Here is an 18,552-nt window from a genome sequence, read left to right as displayed (position 1 = left end):
GAAAGGTGCTGGAAGAGAGGCAGTTTCCCTTGCTTTACAGAAGCCACAGAGTTCCTCACCTTGGGAAGATGCTTGGCTAATCATAAACTCTATGAATTGTTCCAGAGGTGCAAAGAGATCTTTGTGTTTGTCAGAATTTGATCCCAAGTCTCCTAGGTTTTCCATTCTGCCTGCTACCATCACCACAGACAATATATGCCATTGCCTTAATAACACATCAGCACCGGGAGAGAAAAAGAAGAAATGGGGATTTCATGCTCAGACTGTAATCACAATGGCCAGTTTGTACTTGTATGCCATAAAATGTATATCTCATTGAAAGGAGAAGACCTTATTATCCATTTAGCCTGAACTTTAGTCCTATTCTTCGCTGAGCCTTGAAATCAGAAAGAAAAATAATTGGAATGAAAAAGGCTGCAGAGATGCTCAACTCAAGACATGAAAGAACATGGGTAAGAAAGTAAGAGTGTCAAAATATATACAAAAAGGATTGTGGACTAAACAGAGTTGCTGGTTAGATCCTCTGATGAGACTATTCTTTCTTTCAGAGTCCTGTTAGCCTCCAAACTGCTGAAAATCTTTAAAGATGCTGAATTTAAGAGAAGTTATTTGGCTTACACTCCACAGTGTACTTCAGGACAAGATAGGTTAATGGAAAACAGAAGATGAAGTAGCGCAGAACATGGAAATGGCCATACGAGAGCAGAACAATGATCCATCAAGTTCAGTATTCTGTCTTCCGCTGCAATGGATCAGGCCAAGAGTCAACATAACCCGGGGATGCTCTCTCCTGACATGCCAGACCAGGGAAGTGGTCTATCACAAGCAAATATTCTTTTTGTAGCTGCCTGAGAGCAGGCCAATGATTTACCTTGCCTCTCTGCCTTGCCATCCACAGAGACCAATACTAGATGCTTCTGAGAAAAGTGTAAAGTGCCTAAAAGGCATCTAACTAAAGTACTAAATAATGGGGAAAATTCTTCCTGGCCACAGCTTGTAACTAGCTTATGCTTTAGGACTCAGATCCTTTGTCATGTCCATTCTAGTTTGTGTCCCAGTGGATTTTCCAAATATTCTTGCAATGGGTTATGAGTCATTTAAGCCACTTTTTCCATTTGCTTTTCTTTGGAAGCAGGACTAGTTTCTCTGGACTGACCTTTAACAACATTCATATTTTCTCAACCATTATTTTAAGTATGATGGGTAAATGTGCTGCTTTCATTAACATTACCACCAAGCATTTTGTGACATTCCAAAAGAAAGTGGAAACTATTCACCTAGTAGAAAAAACCAGCCAAGTCAGATTGGTTGCTGCTTATCAGCTCATGTCTTTGAACCCTAGGAGATTTAAAATGCAAGAAAGAACCCAAACTATATCGAGGGACGACTTAAATCCTAGTCAGCACCAGGTTTCCCAAGAGCAGTAGCAGCAGAAGTTCATGCCAATCACAGTGGACATCACCTGAACAAGTAAGGAAAGGTTCTCCTTTGTCTGTTAGCTTCTTTTAAGTGGAAAGAGCACTGTTGAAATGGGGATAAAGCATGTAAAGGAGCTAAAGCAGAATGTTGAGCAGGGAATTCCAAATAGTGGGCTCTTCATTTTCTTCATTAACGGGGACTAAACACTTTATGCACCCAAGATCTCTTTCAGGTGCAGTGGTTTCACCTACCCAAGTCCTAGACAAAGAAGGACAGCAGATACACACATGGGGTAGTGCACTGCATCAAATCTCAGTTCAGGAAATAACATTAGAACAGAACTTCCTTTTGGAGATGTTGTATATAATATGCACTGTACATATTATACATACTGTATAATTGCTTTATACATGCACACACATGCATATATATGTATAATATATATAAATATATAGCTCGTATATATTATATATATTCAGAGAGAGAGACAGAGTACATTTAAATAGTTTTGGCACAACAAACAATACAAGGAAATACAAATTATTGTTTTCAATATGCATTCTGCAAATATTTTTAAAATGATATTTGAAACATATGAGGATAATAAATACCAAATTACCTGTTTGCTCTTTGGGGGAGGCAATATACCTTCCTCTGTATTAGAAAGCATCTATTCTATACAGTTAGCAGGATTTTCAGTCTTGCACACATCAAAATACTTAGAGCTGGCATTACTTATTCTCCATTCACCTTGTTCAGACATGGTGTTAGAGATATTTCATCATTTCACCTAGTATTAATATCATTAGGGATGCAGTCTCTAGATATACTGGAGAATGGGTCTGGGTGTGGATCTCTGATACTTCCTATGAACCTAAACTCAGTGGATTTACATGAGAAGGAAACTGCAGTAAAACCCATGCTTAACCAAATCCAATCTATTACTTAATGCCTATATTTTGTTAACTCTTCAGAAGCCACAAATATACATTACACACCTGCAACCAGCCTGGAAAACAACACTTTATGTGTTAATATTCCTTTTTACCATCCTAATCGTAATGATTTAGAGAAATTTCAGTCAGGCACACCACAGCAGAGACTCAGTTGATGTTAGGCTGCAGAGACCTCTAAGCAGCAGTCAGCTGTCATGTATTTTAACACATGAAAGAACATACACAGCTGATATCGTTAGTAGGGTTGTTAGTTGTAGCTGTGTTGGTCTAAGGACACAGGCAGACAAGGTTCTTTGGGTAGATGTGATATCTTTTATTAGACCAACTAAATAGTTGGCAAAACTGTTCTTTGCAAGCTTTCAGGCGCAAACATCCTTCTTCAGGCATATAAGAAAGTCTGCCAGTGAATTGTGTGCTCTCTTGGGTAGATTAGTTATTTAGTAAGTTATGCAAATTAAAAAAAATCTTTGTCTTTTCATTTGACTCTCCAGGTGACTCCCTCGAAAAGTTTCTCTTCAAGGACAGGAAGAAAAATCTATTCTTATTATTTAAGTGTTAACAATGTACTTGGCATAGTAGAGTATACAGAATGAGACAGCCCCAATAAGAGCTTTCAGTCCAAGAGAAAACCTAGGGAAGACAATGCATTGTGGAGCTGAGAACAGGCAGCACATTTAAAGCATATTATTAATTCACTTCTTGAGGGCATCAGGAAATTAATGAGTCTTTAAAACATGATTTATACTTACCCAAGATCATCAGACATTTTAAAAGGCCATTCAAATGTATTGTCACAACATTGTTTTTAAAAGGGCTGGAGTTTTAGGCCTAACATTTTTATGGTTATTTAAAAATGAGAATTGGACTTCACATTCGATTGTTTTAAGTTGTTGACTGAAGAAAGCAAAGGAGCAGCAGGATTAATCTGAACCCTTTATTTAGACAAACCCAGAAAATAATATTAGCTTCATTATTTTCTACCTAGGCTCTCTCTAACTTTCTCAAATACTGCACATTCATAGTCCTACTCTATTCTGGCAGCGTTAGATACAAAATAAATATTCTGAAGCACTTTTGCTTTTGTAAGTTGTGATAAAGCATGGGAACTGGAAAGAGAAACCAAAGTGAACAAAAGTGACACTGGCCAGCTATTTACTTTTACTATAAAGTTCAGTGATTTGCAAAAGTGAACAAACAGTGCCGGTGGTGAAAATAGGGCGTATTAGAACTTTTTTACTTTCAGTAGTTTAAAATCTTATACTCATTAACAATTGTAAGACGTTTAAAAAACTAAATATGGATGTATTTCATAGATGATAGCCTATATCACAGATGGTCTTGAATATTAATGAAACAACGTTAGTTCTGGCTTTAAAATGTTTTCTAAGGTGGAACCAGCAAGCAGGCAGGAGGTTAAGCATCACCCAGATACTGAACAATGTCTATGGCTTTCTTAAAACTGAGTAAACTGTTTGGAAATGCACTCTAGCATGCAGACTCCTGGCATCAGTCTGCAGAAAGTGAAACTTGAAGCATGAAAAGCAGGATTTTTTCAATATGTGCAACAGACCCCACTAGGGCTGGCTTTTATAGGGGCTTCTCACAAGCTTGAACTTCTAAACAGGGGACTAAACAAGCCAAATAATTGCCTTTTAGAAAGTGAAAAGTAGCTAATTTAGACTCCCAAACTCTACATTCCAGGGGCTCCTGGGAATAGCGTGGATTCTCTTCTGATGGTATAAGAAAGAAAGAAGAGTTCCTCCTCGCTTCCCAGCCACTGTCCCTCACCCCACTAGCAGTTTGGGGGACATCTAAGACTATAATTACATGATCTGCAATGCTGTAACCAGATCCTGATCTTATAGTTTCATAGTTTCATAGTTGGTAGGGTCGGAAGGGACCTGAGCAGATCATCAAGTCTGACTCCCTGCCATGGCAGGGAAAAGTACTGGGGTCAAACAACCCCAGTGAGTTGTTCGTCTAACCTCCTCTTAAAGACCCCCAGGGTAGGAGAAATCAAATCAAATCTGAGGAGAAGCGATTTGATTAGGAAAATGAAAGACTTTGAACAGAACAGATAAACAGTGACGCAAGATCATGTGAAGAAAGTCTAATTTTACCTCTTAAGCTGCAGAAAAATATTATATAATTAAATCTGAGCCTCGGTACATAGCAGAACGCTAAAAAACTTGCCATAACTGGAATGTGTTCTATTAAACTACAAGATGCAGCCACTTAACAGGAAAATGTCTTGGCTTTGCGGAGCCCTCCCCTTCTTGTGATCTTCACAAGAGCTGAGAACAAACATGGACAACCAAAGAATTGCAGGCCTCCTTAGCTCCAGCCTATTCTACGTAAAAGGGAAGCTCATTACACATAAAAAAATATTGGCCCAAGACTTTAGGTTCTATCCTCACAGCAGGTTTTTAATTAAACACATGAACATGTGACTTTTAAATATAGCCAAGAAACACCAAATAATCTGATGGCTCAATATGAATCTCTGCTTGTGCCTATTTTTTGACTTCTTAAAGATTTTTCGTCTACTGGTAACAAAGAAAGATCCTTTGGGCTTCAGGCCATGAAGACACACAGTACACATTTAGGCCAACTTTAGCAGGGATGCCTCTGTGGGCAACTGGCCCTGTAATACGGCACCCACCTGTGTGATTCAAGCCTGTTTGTAAATTGTCATTTCAGCAAATCACATTTTCCCCTTGCCCTGAGTGAAGTTTTTAAAGTCACCAGCTAGTTGTAAACAGGCTCTGCTCTGCCCATGGAAACTTGCGGATGGTGAGACCAGTTCCATAAGCAACTCTTCAAGATTTAGGCTTGTGTGACTGAAGGGTGTGAATATGATTGCGGAGTACAGACAAGCACTTGCTGGCCCTAGATAATTCCTTTGGCTAGAAACCTTGAAAACCAGCATTGTAAAGGTAATCTTTTGCCAACTGGATGATACTCCCATCATTGACATTCACATATTCATGAAATCATATATCATGCAGAGCAGAGAAACTTCCCTTTTTAAAAATCATCATTTAAAAAAGATAATGCAATCCATTTGAAACCCTAAGGCAGGCAGGCTCAGAACACTGAAGTCACTCTTTCTGTTGCTCATTGCTTCGGGCTCCTTTTGCAAGGTGAATTAGATTCAGCCCTGACTTATTGTTGGTTAATATTATTTATTTTTTGTGGCAATGTGCCAACAAATGCTCAGCACAACCCAAAATGAAGGCTATCCAAATAGTCCTGTCCTATAGAGCTCACTAATGAGAAAGATGAGACACAGGCAGACCCAAAGCAAGGGAGCATTATGGACAGATTATTAAATACTACTATTGTTCTGTGCATGCAGACTTCTCTGTTTCATTTATCTAATACCGTTCATCTCAAAGAATCCCAAAACACTGTGAAGACTAGCTGGGCTTACACTGGAAAAAAAACTGTATAGATATTTGTTCTATTTAAAAAAAAAATCACTTTATGCAACATTTATGTCTGTTTTCTAGATGCAATTCATCCCCTAGCAGACAGGCCAGTCTAACTACCGTGCATCCCTTACATTCTGCTTTTAAATGGGACTTGTATTGACTCTGCATAGGGATCACTTCCACGCTCTGTAAGTGTCTTAACAAATAAACTTTGTCAGTATAAAAAGGCATGTTTTAAACATGAATGCTGGAATATTCATTGAACACAGACTGAATCACATAACTAATTTATGACAAGTAATTGTTTGAACTCCCTGCTGTTGTCACTTACTTATGCAAATTCTCTGACTTGAAAACCAAAACAAAACGCTGTTATTTTTGTAGCTTACCACATTTAACATTTTGAAGATTCGCAACAAGCTGTTCACAAATGAGCTATGGGCCACATATCCCTCGCTGAAGAGATTTGTCAAGCATTTTGGACAATAAATTAGCACAAGAGTTTTGCAATCTGTTTGTGTGTAAGTTATAAATTGATAAAAGAAACAAAAATAAACTTTTTTCCCTTACACCCTATTTGCTAAGTCCAAATGTTTAGTCATCTCTTCACCATCCCTCTCACTGACATGCCATTATTTATGCATGAAACATGGTGGCAGTTGTAGGCCAATAACATTACCAGTTACTCCTGCAAAAACGTGTAATGATCAGAGCTGCTCCGGAAACGCAGCACCAAGCCCCATGCCTGGTCCCATGAAGGAGCGGTGATCCAGTAATTGTACTTCTTTGTCATCCACAACACTTTCAGACTCACAGCATGCCCCAGCTAAGTGGCACTGGGATTAATAGTGACTCAGAAAGAAACTGCCCAAGTTTCTGAGTCACACACACCTTTCCCTGCAGCACAGTGTCCCTCCTACTGCACGGAGGGATCTTGATTAGTATTTGCTCAAAGGGATGACTGCTTTCTACAGAGCAGCTCTGCACTGTTCCCTGCTGATGGAGACTGCAGTGGGTCATTTAGCTTCTACACAACTGAAGCTTAACCAGATCCGAAGCTGGATCTTGTCATTTGTCCTCCACCTTCTTTATGTGTAAAAAGTAACAAAGATTTGTCCTTCATATGTATGCGGCTTCTGTGGATATATGAGGAAAAGAAACAGACTGGAGTAGGATTACATGTCTAAACCAAAAGAAACAGACTGGAGTAGGATTACATGTCTAAACTGACTGAAGAACTTGAATAGGATACAGCATCATAGGAATCACCAGACCAAGTAACTACTTTATTGATAAGACAAGGGGGAAGGAAACAAGGGGTGAGCAAGAGAGCATGGATTTATCAGAAACATTATAAGCTTTATGCCCCCTTGAGACATTATAAAATATTATTATTCACTTCTAGGCCATCTTCCATATAACAATCTCAAGTGCATTATGATTAGAAGTGAATTAAGCTTCACAACTCACCTCCGAGGTAGGTTATTATTATCTCTGTTTTAAAGAGGAGAAAACTGAAGAATAAAGAAATGAAGTGACTACTCCAAGTTATCTGAGTCATTTAGCAACAGAAATGGAATTTGGAACGAACTTTCTGCTCTGACCATTAGAAGCACTGCTGCCAAATGCACCTCTGTAAACCCAAAGCCACTTTCAAGAGTGGTCTCTGTCAGTTAAGCTTAAGAAAATAGTTTTGGGAGAAATGATGAGCAATATTTTTAGCTATAAGTGGCTGAACCAAATACCTTGCTTGTAACAAAGTGAAACTGTACCCTGAACAGAAATACCAAAGAGCTCCATGTAAGCCCTGACTCAGCTCTCCACTCTGTGAGACAGCAATAGCCACCAGGTAAATGATTGTTGCAGAACAATATTCTTTTTAATTCTTAAGGGCTGACCTTTTCACCAAAACATTCTAGCACATCGTGTCTGGCCACTCACACAATCACTGGATAGACTGAATAATACTGAGCTGGAGACCTGCCAGAAGAGTAATATGAAATTTTCACCATAAAGCTTTTATAATCTTGAATACTGACGCCATTTATATTGACACATACAACTGAACCTACCAAGCCATAGACTGTTAGGGGGCCAGCAAGAGAAAGAGTACAGTGGAACAGAGAGATATCAGCACAGCCATAAAAGCCAAAATTAATTTGATCTACAAATTAGATCATCACACATCTCATATACTTCATTCTCTGTATCCAGTTCTGGTTGCAAACAGAGGCACAAGACTCAATACACAAACCAGAACCTCATTTACTCATTTCTATTCCTCTAAAGGCTTTGCAGAGATATATTTTCTTATATTTCCCAAGCACCGCTGGGCCTGAGATACCAAGACACAGTCATCTGGACCCTTGGTGTGGCTAAATGTGCAGAAAAAATGGGGTGAGACTTTTTGGATATGACAATTCTTGGCTGCTGTATGTAGTGAAATATCAGCTGGATTTTGGTGGGCAGATTGGCACTTGGCATCCCAAGCAGGGCCAATGGAGTGGAGACAGTGCCTGTACACCCACACATTGCCAAAAAACAATGCAAAGGACTACAAATGTGGGTTGGCCGGTACACCTAGTGCTCTGACATGTACAGCTCAGAGAGCAGAGTGGCTCCTTTTTGCCCCTTTTAATCCCTTAAGCATCAACTCAAGAAGCCAGAAAATCTATAACAACACACCTACTGTGCCGTAACAAACATTTATGAAGCCAAGGCATTCATTCACAAGTACATAGCAGTCCCAATACTCTGGATGTCGAGTGGTTGTCTGTACATCATGGAAAGGGATAAGGAAATAGAAGAGTGATGAATGTTCCCTGTTAGCCAACTTCTCTGCCTCCCCCTTGCACCATTTAAAAAGCCAGGATTAAATCCTCCTGTTGAGCCAGGGTGAAAAGAACAACTAGCTTTGATAGGATTTGGGGAGAACAAGGTCTCCCAGTTTTCTCTGTACTGGCCATGACAAAAGGAAAATTAGCTCTCCACAGTCTGCCTCAGATACACTGTAGTCATGGACACATCCACAATGGCACTTTCTTTTGGCCAACACATATTTTCTCCTTTTCCCACATCTCCAACAAAGCTGAGGACACAGCTTACCTATATCACAGCGATCCCCCATGTACCCTGGTGGGCACAAGCAAGTGATACCTCCATCTCGTTCTTGGCAGGTGCCAGCTCCACAGGGGTTCTCATCACATGTCTTGGGTGCAACTGTAACCACCAAGAGAGAACATATTAGCCAAATTTATTCCAATACCTTTTGCATCTGTGTAATGAAGGTATGGCAGCACAATCAAAAGATCATAGGATCATAGGAAAGTAGGGCTGGAAGGGACCTCACAAGGTAATCTAGTCCAGCCCCCTGCTCAAGGCAGGATTGTCCCCAACTAAACCATCCCAGTGAAGCGTCTGTTCAACCTGTTCTTGAAACTTTTCAGGGATGGAGATTCCACAGCTTCTCTAGCTAGCTTGTTCCAAACCTTGACCATTTACATCAGCAGTCAGCAACTTTTAAACCTGCAGGTCCAGATGCCCTCCACCCAAGGGTGTTGAGGGAGCTGGCGGGGGTCATCACGGAGCCCTTGGCCCAGCTGTATGAGCATTCGTGGTCATCTGGCCAGGTGCCGGGGGATTGGAAACTGGCTAATGTGGTCCCAATTTTCAAGAAGGGGAGGAAGGAGGACCCAAGTAATTATAGGCCTGTAAGTGTCACCTCGGTGCTCAGGAAGATCTTGGAGAGAATCATCAAGGAGCACATCTGTGGGGGGCCTGCAGGGGAGATCATGCTCAGGGGCAATCAGCATGGGTTCACCAAAGGCAGGTCCTGCCTGACCAACCTAATGGCTTTTTATGACCAAGTAACTAAATCCTTGGATGATGGTGTCACTGTGGACATAGCCTTTCTAGATTTTAAGAAGGCCTTTGACACTGTCTCTCACCCCATCCTCATCAATAAATTAAGCAACTGCAGCATTGATGCCTGCACAGTTGGATGAGTAAAAAATTGGCTGATGGGGTGCACCCAGAGAGTAGTGGTGGACGGGTTGTACTCAACCTGGCGAGATGTGAGCAGTGGAGTACCCCAGGGCTCAGTCCTTGGGCCCACACTGTTTAACATCTTCATTAGTGACTTGGACGAGGGGGTGGAAAGCACACTGTCCAAATTTGCTGATGACACTAAGGTGTGCGGCGAGGTGGACACACTTGAAGGGAGAGAGAGGCTGCAACTAGATTTAGACAGACTACAAAAGTGGGCAGATGAGAATAGGATGGGGCTCTCTGTAGATAAATGCAGGGTGCTGCACCTGGGGAGAAGGAATCCACAGCATACATACAAGCTGGGGAGTTCCCTCCTTGAAAGCACAGAGGCGGAAAGGGATCCTGGAGTCATTATTGACTCCAAGATGAACATAAGCCGCCAATGCCAGACCTCAGCCAGCAAGGCCAGCCATACCTTGTCATGCATCCAAAGGTGCATCTCAAGCCGGTCCAGAGAAGTGATACTCCCCTTCTATGTGACTTTGGTCAGGCCGCAGTTGGAGTACTGTGTTCAGTACTGGGCGCCACACTTCAAAAGGGATGTGGCCAGCCTGGAGAGGGTTCAGAGGAGGGCCACCCACTTGGTGAGAGGGCAGCAGGACAGGCCCTACGAGGAGAGACTGAAGGACCTGAACCTGTTCAGCCTTAGCAAGAGGAGGCTGAGGGGGGACCTGGTGGCTGCCTACAAACTCATCAGGAGAGATCAACAGCAAATAGGTACAGCCCTTTTCTCCTCAGCACCACCTGGGGTGACAAGGAGCAATGGTCATAAGCTGATGGAGAATAGGTTTAGGTTAGAGATCAGAAGGCAATATTTTACAGTTAGGGTGGCCAAAATCTGGAACCAACTTCCCAGGGAAGTGATCCTCACCCCTACCTTGGGCAAATTCAAGAGGAGGTTGGACGATCACCTGTCTGGGGTCTTGTGAACGCAGCATTCATTCCTGCCTGTGGCAGGGGGTCAGGCTAGATGATCTGTTCAGGTCTGTCCTGATCCTAGCTACTATGAAACTATGAAACCCCCGGCATGCGTGCCGAACATGGCACGCAAGGCCATTTTGCTCGGCATACCACCACCAGCTGGGTTCTAAGGAGCTGCTGCCAGCCACGGAGCCCAGGCTGCTCCCAGCAGGAAGCTGGAAGGCTGCAAGCCCTGCTGCAAGCAGACTGGGCTCCATGGGCCAGCTGCAGCTGGGAGGTGGCAAACAGTTGCTCCGGGTTCCAGCATGTCGGCACTCCTGCACCTTCCAAGGTAGACATTGCATTTTTTTCAGCACTCCAGCCAAAAAACGTTGCCTCCCCCTGATCTACAGTCGGAAAGTTCTTTCTAATCTCCAACCTAAATTTTCCTTACTGTAGCTTGAAGCCATTGCTGCTAGTCCCATCCCCTATGGCCACAGAGAAAGGCCCATCTCCATCCTCCCTATAATTGCCCCTCAGGCACTTGAAGACTGTTATTAAATCTCCCCTCAGTTCACTCTTCTCCAAACCAAATATCTCAAGTTCTTTCAGCCTTCCGTCTTAAGTCTTGCTTCCTAGGCTCCTAATCATTTTTGTCACTTTGCCCTGGACTCTCACCAATCTGCCCACATCCTTCTTGAAGTGTGGGGCCCAAAACTGGACACAGTACTGGACACAGTACGCAGAGATGCCAGCTATCTATATCTCAGTGCTTTTGCACTCTGCTGTTACTATATTAATCTGCTGTTATCTTTGATTTCAGGTTACTTTATTTCGGTTGAGTATACAGAAGGTCAGACACAAACACCAGGGAGAGATTTATGAGAAACCTGTGATGCCAATTATAAAACTGATTGCTTTGCTTGTTCATTAAATAGAAGCAATTGAATATTCCTATTTCAAGGCATATTCTACTGCAGGCATGAGAAAGGAGTATCCCCTCACCCTGCTGCCATGGGCAGAGCTGCACAATTCTACCTTCCTCTGAAGCATCATCAGTTGCTGGGAGAAATCTAGGATGCTGGGCTTGATGGCCCAATGATTTGATCTAGCTTGGCAAGCCTCATCTACAACTTAATTAGGTAAGTTAATTACCTTTTTATTACATTCCTTAATGTAATAATTCATTATATTTATTACATTATGTTGCTATATAGAACCCCCAAATCCCCTTTTATAAAAGAGAAGTCAGCACATCTGTGGAGGCACACTGGAAGAACAACATACATTTTTAACAATACCTTCTGCAGTGAGCCTTGGAACATCTGTTGCTTCTTGTGAAACTTGAGGCAGGATAGCAGTGGCAGTGGGTGATATCAGTAGAGTTTCTAGAACAGCAGCTGTTTCTGTCTCTTGTCCTGACACCATAGGAGTAGAGGACTCTATTTCAAGCTGGGCCTCTTCAGGACCCTTGGGCTCTTGTGTTAATTCAACATCTGGAATACTGGTACTGATTACAATGTCTGGGGCAGAGGTTTCTCCTGAGATGTCTGGGATTGTGTGTGTGTGTGTTCCTGAAGTATCCGTAGAAATTTCCCTCCTCTCTTCAGGTGTTCCAGAAGATTCGCCACTGACCAAAGATATGCCAGATGTGTCAGTGGTAGTTTCAGGGAATGTGGATGTTTCACCACTGGATTCATGAACTGTAGCAGTTTCTATGCTAATTTCAGGCAACGTGGATGTTTCACTGCTGGTTTCATGAACGGTAGCAGTTTCTATGCTAATTTCGGGCAATGCTGATGTTTCATCACTGGTTCCACCAACTGTAGCAGTTTCTATACTAATTTCGGGCAATGCTGATGTTTCATCACTGGTTCCACCAACTGTAGCAGTTTCTATACTAATTTCAGGCAATGCTGATGTTTCATCACTGGTTTCACCAACTGTAGCAGCTTCTATACTAATTTCAGGCAATGCTGATGTTTCATCACTGGTTTCACCAACTGTAGCAGTTTCTATACTGATTTCAGGCAATGCTGATATTTCACCACTGGTTCCACCAACGGTGGCAGTTTCTATGCTAATTTCGGGCAATGCTGATGTTTCACCACTGGCTTCTTGAACTGTAGCAGTTTCTATGTGAATTTCAGGCAATGCAGATGTTTCACCGCTGGTTTCATGAACAGTTGAAGTTTCAATACTAATTTCAGGGAATGCAGATGTTTCACCACTGGTTTCATGAACTGTTGAAGTCTCAATGCTGATTTCGGGCAATGCTGATGTTTCGCCACTGATTTCACGAGCTGTTGATGATTCTGTGGCAGCTTCAGGGAATGCTGATGTTTCACCACTGATTTCATAAGCTGTTGATGTTTCTGGACTAATTTCAGGCAATGCAGATGTTTCCCCACTACTTTCGCCAGATGCAGAAGCATCCCCACTTGCTTCAAAGATATGTGGGACTGTGACAGCCGTTTCTCCACCTAGCTCCTGTGAAACTGTTGGCTTTGTCACTACTTCTTCTAGATCAGAAGTAATTAATGTCACTTCTGGAAGTCCTGATTCCTCCCCACTAACTTCAGTCACTGCTGAGGTCAGTCCACTTAGGTCTGTGACTCCAGAGATGTCTCCACTAAAATATGGAACACTTGATGGCTCCCCACTGATGTCTGCTGTCCCTGAGGGTAAGCCACTAATATCCACCATTCCAGACACTTCTCCAGATGTTTCTCTTTCCCCTGAAGGAAGTCCACTAATTTCTAACACCCCAGATGGCCCTTCCCCTGCCTCCTGTGTGACAGATGTCTGTGTTACAACTTCTACCAAGGTTGTATCCACAAGAGAGATAGTGGGAAGGCCAGACTGGAGCCCACTATAATCATAAACACCAGAGGGCTGGCCACTACTGACCTCAACACCAGAGATTTCTCCACTGATGTCGGGTATTCCACTTGGAAGTCCACTTATTTCAGGCATTCCCGAAACATCCCCACTGAAGTCTACTAGCCCTGAAGGCAACCCACTAACATCTAAAATTCCAGATACCGCGCCTGATATATCTTCCTCTCCCGAAGGCAATCCACTGATTTCCAAAATCTCTTTTGCTTCTGCTTCTGTAATGGAAGGGGTTGTCACTTCAACCACACTGGCATTTATAAAGGTAATGCCTGAGGGCTCACCACTTTCATCACCACCAGAAACCAGGCCACTGAGGTCAACAAAACCACTTATGTCAGGTATCCCAGATGGTGCTCCACTGATATCAATTCCTGAAGGTAATCCACTGATATCAGGTATCCCAGAGGGCATTCCGCTGATGTCCACTCCTGAGGGCAACCCACTGATATCAGGTATTCCCGATGGTGCTCCGCTGATATCAGGTATGGCAGAGGGTTCTCCGCTGATATCAGCTCCTGAGGGGAACCCACTGATTTTTCCACTGATGTCCCATTCAGCAGAGGGTAAACCTGACAGGTCTCCTTCACCACTGACCCCAATTACTCCTTTCCCTTCCTGTTCCCTTTCTGCTGCAGTTGTTACAACTTCCACCAAAGTGGTATGGTCAATGTAGACAGTAGGAATACCAGATGGCAGTCCACTTTCCTCTCCAGATGGAAGGCCACTGGTTAGTTCAACACCAGAGACTTCTCCACTAAATCCAGAAGGCAGTCCACTGATTTCTGGAAGCTCACTGATTTCCTCTCCAGATGGCATCCCACTGATGTCTGGGATTCCAGAAGCAGACACTGCTAGGTCTTCCTCTCCAGAAGGCAAACCACTGACATCAATAATTACCGGGGGCATTCCACTTATGTCCCCCGAGGGGAGACCACTCTCTCCAGAAAGGAGGCCACTGATATCCAGATCTGCAGATGGCATTCCACTTTCTCCAATCCCTGAGGGTTCTCCGCTAGGTTCAAAAATTCCAGATGCTGGTTCCCCGCTTACATCTGGGGCTCCAGACACCCAGCCTGAAATTGTTGGTTCACCGCTGATTTGAGGCTCTCCAGATGCAGAGATGTCCCCTGACACGCCACTGACAGAAGCCTCTGCACTTGTTTCTTCTGGTATTGCACTAACAGGAGGGAAAACAGATGGACTCACTGGAAAAGAAGGGAGAGAGAGAGCGAGCAGAAAAAAATAAAGATTTAACAAACTGGTCTCAAAGAGCTATTAATAATATCCCATTTGATTTTGCTCCCAAACTAACATCTAATAAAATGAAATGATGGCCCGTGAGGATAAGGGCAGAAAGTTCTACACACCTCGCAGATCTCCCTTCTTACCAGAACATTTGTTAATGAAGATTATCTTTTAAATAACTGGAAAAACACTGGAATTTAAAACCTCCTATGACAGCACAAATCCCTAAAGGATGGCCTTTAGGACAAAGCTCCTAGTCCAAGAGTCATAGGTGGAAACCACTGCTGTTTCTGCAGATAGGGCATGGCACCCTGTTTGGAGGAAGCTTTGGTCTCTGGCTTCAAGTTATGTCCTTCTTGGAAGTCAGAATCTGAAATTAGTTTCTTGATTGATTTCTCTCTCTAATACATACATCCATGTGTTACTGAAAGGTAGATCACAACTGCTACCTGCACTGATTTTTTATTGTAGGGTTGACTTGAGTTTCTGTTATGAGAGCATGGTTTGTTTGGTTTTAAGATGTTCACTGAATCACCTTCAGAAAAAAAAATCGCATGTGTAGGCTAAGTTTTCCAGAAATGAGTGCATCTAAATCTCAGTGTACTAAATTTACAGCCACACTAGTGGTAACTGTGTGCACACAGGTTACAGCAGAAAGTCTAAGTAAATTAAAGTGGTTTTATTTGCTCTAAGTAAATTATAGTGACCAGAGCCCACACTTCCATCTACTTTTCAAAATACCCTTTCCCTTTACCAGAAGTCCAGTTTGTCATGGGTTGCCTGTGAATAATGAAGTATCCATGAAAAATACTATGTTTCACTCAGTGTGTTTCAGAAGAGTGAACTTCTTTTGAGCTTCGGGGCTCAGAGAGTAGCTCAGCTAAAAGGTGCATGTGAAATGAATGTAGATTCTTGGGTCAGAAATTAACTTCTTATAAAGAGAGCAGCACAGAACTTTCTCCTTCATCGCTGTTTCTCAGCTGGATTCAGACAGTGATTCTACTTAACAAGCCTTAATGAGGACAAGTTATGATATTTCTCGATTGTCACCATCCCACATTTTCTCACTTTGATGTGACCCACCACCCAAGGAGAAATGTGACCCACCTGATAGCAATGATATGTCAGTTGGAAAGACTTCTGTTCCCCATTCTGTCTGATTTTCAGGTCCAGTGGCAAGCTCCGTTTCCACAGTTGTCTCTTCCCCAGAAGGCACTTCCTCCACTCCAGGGATCACTTGGGTTGCAATCAGATCTTCTTCAAAGAATGGGGTAGCTCCTTCAACTTCCTGCAGAGATGGCAGGGCTGGAACAGAAACAAATTGAAAGGAATTTCTATGAATATCCTCTCTCTCTCTGCGGTGCCTGAGGCTGCTCCTCAAATAGCCTCAAGCAGAAGAACAATGTAAAGATAGCTATAAATAAGTATTTAACATTTCTCGTTACTGACGGCAAGGAGGTTAAGCTACACTAAAAAAAAGTATAAACTGTATGAGACTTAATGGGTCTTGTCTATCCTGAGTTTTCCATTTCCACGACAATAAAATGAATATAAAAGAACAATCTGTTGTCCCTGTGTGTCTTGGCAAGAAACGGCTACTTGTGGTAAACACCACTTAGTATAAAGTAGAACCACAGTGTAACCATTGCCCTCATGAAGTCCTCTTCCCAGAGAAGACATCGTTTTCCTTGTGACCAGGGCATTGTATGCTAGGAAGAGTAGATGGTACCTCTGAAACAGTATGCGTGGTGCCTTGACAGTGGGTCAGGAAATCCTGTTTGGTTAGGGTTCAGGTAGATGGTCCTCACTCCAGGTTTGTCTCCACCACATGCAGCACGTGGGGTAACAATAGGATATCGGAGGCTGCCATCGGCAAGCCAGCCGGCATGGCATCTATCCAGGCCCAGCTTCCAGGCAGCCTGCAGTTGTCCAGTCGAGGCCAAGGTGGAATTTTGGCTTTCACAGTATTCCTGGGCTTCTTGGAAGGTGAACTGACCTGGCTGGGTTGCAAAGAACACCTCACCTAGGGGAAAAAACCAAGAGTTCTTAACACCTAGGAGTCTCATTTCCTATGGATAGATCAGACCCTCCTGCACAAACTGCATACTAGGGGTGTGCAACATTTCACCGGCAGTTTCATTTTGATGCCGTTTTGACTTGTTTTGAGCTTGAAACAGCAAAATTGAAACAAAACAGAGAGCTTCAAAACAGCCTTGAAGTGAAATGAGGCAAGTTGAAACGTTTCAAAGTTTTTGAAAAGTTTTGGACCTCAAGCTGGGCTTGCCTGCAGGGAAACAGAAACTAAAGTAAGGAGAGGGAAGGGGAAGAGGGGGGAAGGAGTGCTCTCATTATTGACTGTGTAGCTGGTCAGTGACTGTCATCCTTCCCTGAGGTCCCTTCCAATCCCAGTGCTCTGGGGGAGGGATGGAAAAACTGCATAAAAGGCAGCATTGTTTGAACTGCCCTGCTTTCTGCCTTAGTGTCAGTTGAGTGAGGGCGCACCTGAACATGCACACAGTGTCACCCACCCATGTCACAAGTTTTGCTTGTTAGCAGCTAGAGGTGCAGGGTCCCAGAACCCAGAAGCCCTGCACCTAAATCCTTGATAGCTGCCAGGCTTCATGGCCCCAGCAGGGGCCGCCATCCCTGCAGCTTTCACCCTGCTGTGCCTTAACACACATAGTGTCACCCATGTCATGAGTTTTGCCTGTCAGCAGCTAGAGGTGCCTCAGAACCCCAGACTCCCCCTGCACCTAAATCCTTGACAGCTGGCAGACTTCATGGCCACAGCAGGGGCTACCATCCCTGCAGCTGTCACCCTGCTGCGCCTTAACACACACAGTGTCACCCATGTCATGTGATATGAGTTTTACTTTTAAGATTTGAGGTGCAGTTTCCCCCAAACCCCTGTACCTATCTCCCTAAAACCTGGTAGGCTTCATGCCCTCATAAGGGGCTACCATTCCTGCAAGCTTCATCCAAATAAGGCCAGAAATGACATAGATATAGGCTGTTTCAAGCTTTTCCATTATAGCCTATGGGCAAAATGTTGAAACAGCGAAACTGTTTCGACAAAACAAAACAGAACAGCAGTTTTGAATCGAAACAAAATTCGAAACGAAACGCTGTTCTGTTGAAACATCGAAATGCAAGTCAAAATGGAACGGTGCCATTTCGCACAGCCCTACTGCATATTCCCTCTCTGCTTTCTCCAACATAAATATTCAGAGGAACATGCAGAACATACCATTCAGTCGGTCAATGTAACAGTACACGTCATACATCTCTGATGCTGGGCGCATGCCATATGTCCGAATGCCTGGGGAGCTGTCCTTGTCTCCTACACATCTGCTCCGTGGAGTCACAATGGGATATCTTTCAAAGGGAAAAGAAAGCGAGCTCCTCAGTGAGGATCCTGAATGTCTCAGGATTCAAGAAGCATGCTCAAGGGAAAGGGAAGTAAATTCCCCACTGATTAATAACAGCAGCAGCAGGGACCTTTAGCATTTAGAAGTGCCAAAAGTCTTGAGTATGGTTTGGAAACATGCGGTGAGCACTCCACAAAAGAGGGAAATGCAACACATATGCCTGATGAAGGGTATTTGTGTCCGAAAACTTGCAATTAAAGAATTTTTTTTGCAAAAATCTTGTTG

The 18,552-nt window shown here is 43.1% G+C and overlaps 1 protein-coding gene across 2 annotated transcripts in view; it reads right to left on the bottom strand.

Moving 5' to 3' along the window:
* The window catches only part of ACAN (aggrecan), a 77,049-nt gene that overhangs the window by 14,179 nt on the left and 44,318 nt on the right, over positions 1-18,552 (bottom strand). For both annotated transcript variants that reach the window (XM_019477903.2, XM_059714591.1), the window contains 5 exons: positions 18,147-18,274; positions 16,629-16,922; positions 16,007-16,204; positions 12,058-14,859; positions 8,915-9,028 (listed from right to left, as the gene is read on the bottom strand). In XM_019477903.2, coding sequence (XP_019333448.2) covers positions 8,915-9,028; positions 12,058-14,859; positions 16,007-16,204; positions 16,629-16,922; positions 18,147-18,274 — 3,536 coding nt within the window. The remainder of the gene's footprint in view (positions 1-8,914; positions 9,029-12,057; positions 14,860-16,006; positions 16,205-16,628; positions 16,923-18,146; positions 18,275-18,552) is intronic.

The sequence above is a fragment of the Alligator mississippiensis genome, chromosome 11 (assembly GCF_030867095.1).
Source record: "Alligator mississippiensis isolate rAllMis1 chromosome 11, rAllMis1, whole genome shotgun sequence".
NCBI classification, from domain to species: Eukaryota; Metazoa; Chordata; order Crocodylia; family Alligatoridae; genus Alligator; species Alligator mississippiensis.
The sequence above is the reverse complement of the archived record's forward strand: the minus strand, read 5'-3'. Positions and strand labels throughout refer to the sequence as shown.